At 39.1% G+C, this 11,024-nt stretch overlaps 1 protein-coding gene across 3 annotated transcripts in view; it reads right to left on the bottom strand.

Moving 5' to 3' along the window:
* LOC135648695 (homeobox protein BEL1 homolog) overlaps positions 1-1,398 on the bottom strand; it is a 3,994-nt gene extending 2,596 nt beyond the window's left edge. The window contains exons 1-2 of one of the 3 annotated variants that reach the window (XM_065166587.1): positions 740-1,398; positions 1-557 (exon numbers count right to left, since the gene is read on the bottom strand). The exon at positions 1-557 is cut by the window's left edge and continues 208 nt beyond it. In XM_065166587.1, coding sequence (XP_065022659.1) covers positions 1-557; positions 740-868 — 686 coding nt within the window. In that variant the 5' untranslated portion in view covers positions 869-1,398. Of the gene's footprint in view, positions 617-739 lie in introns of all 3 variants that reach the window. The other 2 variants (XM_065166589.1, XM_065166588.1) reach the window with 2 other exon arrangements.
* Between the last annotated feature and the right edge of the window lie 9,626 nt (positions 1,399-11,024).

The following is an 11,024-nucleotide window of genomic DNA, read 5'->3' as shown; positions in this document are numbered from 1 at the left end:
TACTTGGAGGTCTTCAGCAGATGCTGGGATGGCTGGTGTAGATTCGAAGTAGTCGGTGAGATCGGTGGCCGGAAGAACCTACCATCCTGAAACAACTCATCTCTCGAAGTGGGCAAAACATCCTGATCGAACGGAGGCTGATCGTAGCTGGAGTTGGATGTCTCGGCATGGTTCAAGAACAAGGACAATCCACCGCTGCTGGACTGCCCATTCCCCTCGCATGGTGGGAATAGAAACCTTGCCCGGGGTCCGTCGACAAGCATCTGATTCGGTGGCTGCCATGGGCACAAGGGCAACCTCTCGGGTGTAACCATCAGATTCTCATTCGACGGTTGGGGGAAGCTGCAGGATGCGGCGTGGGCCGAGCTGCCGATCACGGAGAAGGAGGCTCTCCAGTTGTCGGAGTTCTCTTGAGGCTTGCAGGGTATCCCCAGCATCTCCATCCCCGTCTGCAGGCTGTAGAGCTCCTGGCTTGGTTGGAAGCTCTGCATCACTGGTTCGATCGTGGAGGAAAAGTTGGTGTAACCCATGGTTTGGTGATGGTGAGACATATGGGCCTTTTTAGGTAACTCAAGAAAGAATGCTTCAGCAAGAAGTATTCTCTATAATCTTTAATCTTATCAATCCAGAACAACAAAAAAGATCATATCAATCTACGAATGGACTAATCGAGCTTGATATTATAACCTTTGGTAATCTATATGAAACATAAATAAATGTGCAGGAGAACCATGCTTACCGATGCACTAGAGCAGAAGTCAAGTCTATCTTGTAACAGAAGTGAAGGGCTTTTCACATGGCGAGGAAACTGGGACGGGGATGATGGACGATGAGAAGCTGAAGGATGATTATGAGCTAACATACACATATAAGCATCTGCAACGCTTCCAAACCCATAGAAAGCAAATCCACTCGACGTCAAATCTTTAAAGATAAAGATAAAAAAGAAAGAGAAGCAACAACATCATATATCAGCGACGGGCATCTCGAGCAGAGAGTATCGGCATAAGGGGCCCCTGCCCTTCGACTCTTGAACTCTCTGCCAAACGCCGCATGGCCACACACACACACACTCTCTCTCTCTCTCTCTCTCTCTGGTTGCCATGTAATAGGCCATTTTTTTCGCTTTTTAGTGTTTATGGAGATGGAATTGCAGTGATGTCCAACAGCTCGGCTTCATTTATTGCATGTTTTCATGAACAGAAAGAGTGAGAGATCTCGGTTTGGCACATATCCCAAGTTCTCCAGGGTGAAGGGCAGCTCTCTTTCTTTCTCGTCCACAGCAAGCAGGGGGGCCACGCCTTTTCAGATGGGCTGCTGTTGCTCCTGCCGTTGTCATATGAACCAAGCTCATGCGTTAATTGGGTCTTACAGAGTTACAGTGTTGTTTTCATCAGCTTCTTCTCTTCCTTCCCATTCTAGTCCAAAGCTAGTGAGATGAGAGAGAGGGCGAAGGGAAGAGGAGTAACAGTGCCATAGATGCGCCTGTAAAATATTCCGGAAATAGAGTCTGGCCCCGATCCAAAGGGGGTGTGGTCCTCCATTTCCAACAAAGTCCCATGGAAACACCTATTAAGATGGGACCAATGCGACCTTGGGACCGCAACTCCATCTCTCTCTCTCTCTCTCTCGCTCTCTCTCTCTCTCACTCTCTCATTTTCTCCTTTCTTCCCCTCTCGTTCACACTATTTTACCTTTTGGTGGTCCTCCATCGTGCTTACTTGGAGGTCCTCCAGACCTCGTACCCTATTTTTCTATCATAAAAATCTTGTCTTCTAGCCTTACTTTTAGCTGCTAATCCAATCCTCTCTTCCTCTATATTAACCCCTAAAGACGTCAAACTTTCGTATGTTTTACATCATCATCATCATCATCCTGGGTTTGTCTTCCTTCGATTAAAACGTAACATCAAATACAATCCAACAGCAGTAGAGGAACAGGAACTGGTCCACAGTTGCACTATCCGTTGATAATTGATGGTAGGCGATTGCGTGTCGTCTACGTGTGTAGGGCCTGTAGGCTACTAAAGGGAAGACATTTGCGCGGGCTAAATGCCATGCATGCTTCGGCAACACCTACGTCTCTTTGTCGTCGGACGACCCAAACTGCATTCTATCGACCTGTGTCCATCACACGGAGTAAGACATCCACAACCAAAACAGACGGATGGCAACAATTGTTTCCTCCACTGCACTAATTATTTAGTAATAAACTTGCAGAATGGTCATCAAGTAACTGGTCTCCGTAAGATTTGTGTGTATAGAGATTCTAGAGCCTCAATTATTATTTAGGCGGTGGGAGGGGCTTTTAATCATCGGTGGAAGGGCCCTGGAAATTAAAAAAGCAATCCTAATAATTGAGGGATGATGCTGGAAGCACGCAATCATTGTGCAATCGAAAAGGTTCGTGTCTTCAATCCTGGTATCAACTTAAAATCCGGAAATCGACAACCGAAAGACTAACAAGTGGAAATTTCTTTTACCTCGGTCGCCTCCGAATCAGCTGATAGCCTTTTATCTTTTCTTTTTGTTCAATATCCCATGAGACTATTCTATTAGGATCGAGTCGGTACTAAAAGAAGGAGAGGTGATTACTTCTTTCGATAAAAATGTTAGTTTTAAAAATCTTCATTTTGATAAAAAATTATATCGAAAATATGTTAACTTGAAAGCGTATGAAAATGAATAAGTAAATAAAGTAGTTTATAATGAAAGTAAAGAGCTTAAAGTAAATGTAAACTGAGTTTTATAGTGGTTCGGTCATCGTGGCCTACCTCCACTCCCGATTCCTCTTCTGTCAAGACCACCAGCATCCACTAACGATCTTCCTTCAATGGACGAAGATCAATTATCTTTTTACACTCGTTTTCCTTTTCACGGGTTTAGGAGATAACCCTTACAAGCCTCTCTTTCTTATATCTCACTTTTCTCTTTAGACGAACTTCTAAATACTAGGAATAAGTGATCCTAAATCCTAAGAGAGTTTCTCAATTTTTTTCAAGTATTCTTTTCCTCTTTTTCAACTCAATTGCTCAATTCTTTCTATGCCATGCAAAAATAGATGGGGTATTTATAGACCCCAAATGACTTAAAAATTATATAGAAAAAAGGTCACATTCCGTGTTTCTCGGGTACTGGCGGTACCACCGCTTGTGCTGGGCAGTACCACCACCTACAACACTAACACTATGCGATATCACTACATAGTCTAGTGGTACCACCGCTTGACATAGTCTAGGAGATTGTGTCTGGGCGGTACTATCACCCAGACTAGCGGTACCACAGCCTAGTCTGGTGGTACTACCGCCTAACATAGTCTTAGAGACTGTATCTCATAGACTAAGCCATTGGCGGTGCTACTGCCTGGACTGACGGTGCCATCGATTGACTTAACTTTTGAGTCACTGAACGAGCCTTTCTCTTGGTCCAAAATAGCTCCACTTTGAGCCCAATTGACCCCTAATTGTGTTAGCTTAATTACATTCTAAATCAACCCAATTACGACCTAAACTAACTTGATCTAGACAAATTATTACAAGCAAGAATACTATGTTGTCTGACATATTATTGGTTTATTGGCGTTTCATCCGATCCTTCGGTGCATCATCCTTTTTTGTGGCCTTTTGCCCAATCGACATGTTGACCTTTGCAACTCTAATCTTCTTGATACAATATCCACTCTTCTAGGCCCGATGCCCGAACTCATGGCACAAAGCCTTCTACCGACACGTTGACCGATCTTCCGGCTCGACGTCCAATCTTCTGATATATTCCACTTCGGCCCAACATTCGATTCCTCCTGCTTTAATCAATTTGCCTCTCCTGATTGAAGCTAGTCTTACGTCACTCAAAATATAGATTAGATCATAACATTATCGATTGGTTTTATCATCAAAATCTAAGATTCAACAAAAATATGATTATATGATTATTATACTTTGATACCATAATGATTTGAAATATTTATGATGATGCATGCAAAACTTATGATAATGATTCATGTAATATAATGATATACACATAATGTGTTGCATATGATCATGATTATAATTGCTTTGACTTGAATTCAAGGTTCTATCAATATGACATATTGATAGAGGGAATTAAGGTTAACTCCGTCATCAATTGGTTGTCATCATAAAAAAGAGGGAGATTGCTGAATCTTGGATTTTGATGATGAAACCAATTGATAATGTTATGACTAATCTACATTTTGAGTGACATAGGATTAGCTTCGATCATGAGAGGCAAATTGATTGAAGTAAGAGGAATCGAATGTTAGGCCGGAGTGGAACATGTCGGAAGATTGGACGTCGAGCTAGAGGATCGATCAACGTGTCGGTAGAAGACTTTATGCCATGAGTTCAGACATCGGGCCTAGAAGAACGGACATTGCGCTAAGAAGATCGGAATTACGAAGGTCAACATGCCGATTGGATAAAAGACCGTAAAAGAGGATGATGTGTCAAAGGATTAGACGAAGCACTGATAAACCAATGACATGCCGAATAACTTAATATTCTTACTTATAATAATTTATCTAGATCGAGTTAATTTAAATCATAATTAAGTTAATTTAAAATATAATTAAGCTAACAGGACCCTCACTATGGGTTGAATACTGGTGCTAGAAGAAGGTGTATGTACTCAATGAGGCCATGCAAACAGTAGAATTAGTTGATAACAAGAGGGAGGATATTAACATGACAGCACTTGGCCATGTGACGTTTGGAAGAAGGCTTCTCATCAGGTGGATGTAGCGTCAGTGATGTCCGGACGTCGACGGAGGGACCATCTCCATGGGAGAATATTTAGATTGGTTTGGGTGGAGCTATCCATCCTTGTCCCATGTATGCTTGTGCTCGATGCCTACTGCGAACCACCTTAACCATGAGTTAGAGATCTATATCAACGCTCATGATACCTAGCAGTATCCGATTCACTAATCTGATGTCGCTAAATGATTAATGAATAGGCATATTTATTACAGTTGATCCGCAACCTGAAGTAATTAAAAGCTTTAGTTATGGGGATTAGATGTGTCATCTTGTTCAGATAAAATTATATAATGTCGTGACAAGAATTTAATTGATCCAAGTCTTTTCACAGAGGTAACCCACTTTATCTGAGGTCAACATTGAGCCGAGATGGTTCAGACAAACATACGCTGAGATTCCTATTTGCGTTAGGAAGTGCTTATTCGGATTTCCGATGAAGTTAATATATAATAAGGAATCAAGGATAGAAAGATTTCTACCTAAAAAACATACACTCTGAGAATTAGGTTCGATTTAGCTAATCTATAAATATTCCATATATCTTTAGATATTTATGGGGGGACGTTGTGAGAAAACAGTAATTTTAGGATTTCTAGGTTTTTAATAGAGATGATTTGAGTTTAGATTTGTTGAAAAGAATAGAAGATAAGAAGAATTATTAAAGAAATTTTTATTAAAAATTTTTTATTGAGGAAGCTTGAATACATTAATATTAATGTGTCTCTCTTCTATTTATACAGATTAAAAGGGAGGATTTCCCTTAACGGAATAGAGATTTCCCTCAACAAAGTAGAGAGATTTCCTCGTATAGTTGGGGAAATCTTATTTGCTATCATGCCCCCACAAAATGATGCTCTTGTCAAGGATACTAATTTTGGATCGATACAACAGTTTATGAGTTATAGGCTTCATGAGTAGGGCCCGTGAGGAGGGCAAGAGTAGATCGTTGTTGCTATTGTTGCTATTGCTGTAGCTGCAACGATGATAGCAGCGACGATGACTACGACGGCGATGACAACAGTTGCAGCAGAGGAGAAAGCTACGGTAAAGGAGGAAGTTGCAGTAGAAGAGGAAGCTACAACAGAGGAGTAGTAATGCTACAGTAAAGGAGGTATCTGCAGCGATGCTACAATAAAAGATAAAGCTATAGTAGAGGAAGAAGCTGTAGTAGAGGAATAGTAATGCTACAGTAGAGGAGGTAGCTATAGTGATTTGGTGGAGAAACTTAGTTGATATAGGCAACGCTGATGAAGAAGAAAGCCGCATGGAGGAGAAGAGGAAAGGAGTAGGTAGGGGTTAGAGAGGCAAGAGATGTAGTGAATGACAAGCTTCGATGGTCGTGGAGCCTCACTCGTCTCACCTGTTCTGATACCATGTCGAAAAGAATAGAAGATAAGAATAATTATTGAAGAAAGTGAAGAAGTTTTATTGAAGAAGTCTTATTGAAGAAGCTTGAAAGATTTCCTCATATAGTTAGGGAAATCTTATCTGCTATTAAGGTTAACTAAAAGAAACTTGAGTTTAGATTAACTAAACATGATTTGAGCTTGAGTTTAGATATTAACTCAAAGAAATTTGTAATATGGTCTGATATGCTGAATATTTTATTTTTGCTCCATGAAGTTAGGCAACCACTACTTAAGCATCCAAATCTTTGTGTATATTGTTTCAAGATTTGGGTTTTGTTATTTTTGGAATTAAGTATAAAAGGACTTTTATATGAGGAAAAAATTCTAATGATTTAGGTTTGATTATTTTATAAATACCTCATGTATTTCTATATTTTATATCGAGCCAAGATATAAGAAGACACCGTAAAGTTTATATATGAGAGTGCAAAGGAAAACTTGTTCTCGAGATTGAATTGGAATTTATAGTTTATTATCATATTATGAAGAATTTAATTTTTTATCATACATGAAAACTAGGATTATTGAATCACATAAATCTTTGTATTTATTGTTTTTTATATCTGTGTTCTTATTACTGATTCTTAGACTGTTCTTTTTGTATCTCCACAAAGTGGTGTTAAGGTTCAAAGGATCTAAGGTGATTAGGGATTTAACAAAGATATTAGTCATCCTTTTCAAAAGTTTGAATATATCAGTTAGCCTATCTAGTAAAGGCCTTGAAAGTTGATAGCAAGGTCTTATAATTAAATTCCATCTTCATTATTTACACATTGCATAAAGAAGTTTTACATTAAAGAAAATTAATGGAAAAAAATAGTTTCACGTTTTTGACTATATAGGTGAACATTCTTGTTCAGTAATGCTCAACAAAAACTATCAGTAATTACACTTGAAAAGATGCAATATAAAAATGGTGATGATCTTTAGGCAAAAATGTATCTTTTATTGGAGAAACAGATAGGATAAAGAGAGTCTCGAAAAGAGTCGATGGGGGTTGAATTCATAAACAAGTGTCCATAGAGGATGTGAAATTCAACTATGGAAATATTTTTTTGTGAAGAAAAAAATTAAATTAAGATTTGATTATTCTATAGATATCCTATTTTCTAGTCTTTACTGGCAGGATGTGTAAAAATAATTTGTTTTCCTAGAATTTCTCTCAAACAAGTCTATACAATGAGAAAATGATAGAAAAAGTAAAGAAATTATTTATCATTTATATGAGAGGGTGTACATCAAGATTTATGCTTAAGTTGGTTGGAGAACGATAAGAAATTATATATATATATATATATATATATATATATATATATATATATATATATATATATATATATATATATATATATATATTGCTGAAGGAATGATGTAAGAAAATACTGAGTGCTCGTAGGATTTTTCTTTGATAAATCTAGAGAGAGAGGATGAGAAGAAGTGTAATAGCCTAAAATTTATTTACGAAACTAATTGTAAATAAAAGATTTACAGGGACTAAATTATAAAAGTGCATAAAAAATAATAGTTTGAATCTTATTGTTGAATCTCAGATTTTGATAATGAAATCAATTGATAAATTAATGATATAATTTATGTGTTGAGATAAATGATCAGGAGTCAATGATCGGGAGTCAATGAATAGGATTAACTATGATTGTGATAAAGGTAAAATGATTAAAGAAGAATCGAAGATGAGCCGGAGTCAATGATCGAGCATCGGGCCAGATGAATCAGGAGATATATCAAAGGATCAAATGATGTAATGAAAGCTTGTCGGAAGTTCACCGGGAGTTCGTCGAAAGCTCATCGGAAGATCGCCGGGAGTTCGTCAAAAGTTCAATGAGAGTTCGGTTGAACAATTGACGTACCATTACTTGTATCATAATTGTTTTAGTCTTAACTATCATAATTAGGACTTTAATTTGAGTTAGTTATGGAAAAAATCATGCCAACTTAATTAGGGGCAGAATTGGGCCGGTTGGATAGCTCATTCAGCCACTTGGAGCTACGTCAAGCGGTGGCACCGCCCAGACTGGGCAGTGGTACTACTTGAAGCTCAGCCTCCCAAGTGGTTTGGGAGGTGGTATTACGAGTCGGCACTAAGGGGGGGGGGGGAGAATTAGTGAAGCGAATAAAAATGTTAATTCCGAAATTTTTGTATATTCAATAAAACCGATATCAGAAATGCTTAACTTTGAAAGCATATGGAAGAGTGTAATGAGAAAGTAAAGTAGGTAAGGTAGTTTGCAGTAATGGTAAAGTGCACAAATAGAAATGCAAATTGAGTTTTATAGTGGTTCGATCATCGTGACCTACATCCACTCCCGATTCCTTTTCCGTCGATGCCACCAACATCCATTAATGGTCTTCTTTCAATAAACAAAGACCAACCATCTTCTTACAACTATATTCTCTTTTTGATAGGCTCAAGAGAACCTTTACAACCCCACAACCTCTTCTCTTAAACTTCACTAACACTTAGAGTCTGAGAGGAGTTCATACAAGATTACAATAGCATTTTCTTTTCTTTTTACTCTCAGTTGTATATGTGTTAACCAGGGATGAGAGGGTGTTAGAACCCTTGCAGATTCTAAACTTGGGGTTGATCTCTTTAGGGGATCGGCCTCCTTGGAACTCTATAGGGAGTCCTCCCTCCAAGTTGTTGCTCAAAGGCTGCAGAAAAGATTCATCTATTGCCTATGAAAAGAGAAGGAATATATGACTATTTATAGGGCTTCTAAACCCTAACTCCTAATAGGACTCCTACTTAAGACTCTTACTTCTAACCAACTCCTAGTAGGACTCCTAGTCAAGACTCCTATTCCCTTACAACTCCTAATTCTTCTCTAAGAAAACACCTCCTACGTGAATGCCACTCTCAATTAGGACTCTCCTAGCTAGAGTCCTAATAGTATGTCCCTCTCAATTAGGACTCTCCTAGCTAGAGTCCTAACAGTTTTACATGAATGTCCCTCTCAATTAGGACTCTCCAAGCTAGAGTCCTAACAGACTTGCCCTCTTCAAATCAGCCTTGTCCTCGAGGCTGATGATTCGTGAATTCTGGGAATTTGATCTTCAAGTCGTCATAGTTCTCCCAAGTGGCATCTTCTATTGGTAGGTTCGCCCACTGTATTAGCACTTCATTAGTGGGTCATCGTCGTCGAGTCACGATCCGTCGATCAATAATGGCACTTGGCTGGGTCTGGAGTTCTCTTTGGGTAGTCATATTTGGTGGGTGGCTTTGGGCTGTCTCCAAGCACCTATTTAAAAATTTCGTCTGGCCGTCGGTTTGTGGGTGATATGCCATACTCCTTTTCAATTTAGTATCCTGCATATGGAATAACTTTGTCCAAAATCTGCTCATGAAGATGCAAGTAGAATTTATCGTAAGCACAATGCGTCCCTTATAGTGTAATTCTTATGAGTCCCAATTGTAATGAGCCATGGGGCTTGGTGCTTCCTCCAATTTTTTTATAATCTTACTAGTCTCTGAATCTTCCTGCCATTCCATCTTAATATCCTTAAGAAAGTTGTTGGTCGGAAGTGAAACAGCCGAAACTTCAACTTGCTCGGGTAGCTGCGAAAGCGCATCTGCAAGAACATTCTCTTTCCCCTTTTTGTAAGTTATTTCATAATCAAATCCAAGAAGTTTTATTACCCTTTTTTGCTGCTTAGGGGATGATATTTTTCACTCCAAAAAGTACTTGAGGCTTTTATGGTCGGTTTTAATTTAAAATCGTCGGCCAATCAAGTAGGGTCTCCACCTCGTTGCTGCGCGCACAATGGCGAGCATCTCCTTATCATATGTTGACTTATTTTGATGGGAGGGAGATAATGCCTTGCTAGTGTATATGAGTGGTCGACCATCTTGCATGAGAATGACTCCAATTCCGACTCCAGATGCGTCGGCCTCAATAATGAAGGGTCGGTTGAAATCTGGTAGTGTTAGCACCGGCATCATCGTCATGGCTGCCTTAAGTTTGTCGAAGGCAGCGGAGGCTCTGTCCGACCATTGGAAGACATCTTTTTTCAGTAAGGAAGTAAGTGGTGCACTGATCTCTCCATAGTTTTTCACGAACTTGCAGTAGTAGCTTGTTAAACTCAGAAAGCCATGTAGCAATTTTATGTTCCTCGGGGTAGGCCAGTTTTGCCTTGCTTCAATTTTGAAGGTCCTCTGATATGATATGCCCAAGATATTCCACCTTCTGTTGAAGAAAGCAAAAATTCGTAGTGGTTGTTGTGTGTTCAAAAGGTGGTTTTCGGTATGTCTTCTTCGCACACTCATATTTGATGATACCCGGATCAAAAGTCTAGCTTTTTAAAGATTTGTGCTCCCTTTCATCTAGCAATTCATCTGCTATTAGAAAAATATATTTGTTCTTGATGGTTATGCCATTGAGAGCTCGGTAATCAACGCATATTCGCCATATTCCGTCCTTCTTGCGTACAAGTAGCATCGGTGAAGAATAGAGGTTGCACCTTGGCCGAATAACTCCTGTTTCAAGCATTTCTTTTACAATCCTTTCTATTTCATCCTTCTGGAGATGTAGATATTGATATGGCCGAGTATTTGCTGGAGGTTTGGCTGAAAGAATCATTATATAATGATCATGCCGACGGGTAAGAGGTAGGTTGTACGGTTCGTCAAATATATCTGAAAATTCAGCAAGCAAATGAAGTAGGTTTGGATCTTCAAATTGTATTGGCTCTCCCTTAGTTTGCTGCTCAAGTTGTATAAAAAATCTGCTGCATGCTTTATGCAAAACCTTCTCCATTTATTGTGTGCAAATCATCGTTAAGTCGCCCCCACGTTTCCCGTTCAGTATCACCTGTTTCTC

The sequence above is a fragment of the Musa acuminata genome, chromosome BXJ3-9, assembly GCF_036884655.1.
Source record: "Musa acuminata AAA Group cultivar baxijiao chromosome BXJ3-9, Cavendish_Baxijiao_AAA, whole genome shotgun sequence".
Taxonomy (NCBI): domain Eukaryota; kingdom Viridiplantae; phylum Streptophyta; class Magnoliopsida; order Zingiberales; family Musaceae; genus Musa; species Musa acuminata.
This window is presented reverse-complemented; position numbering and strand designations above follow the sequence as displayed.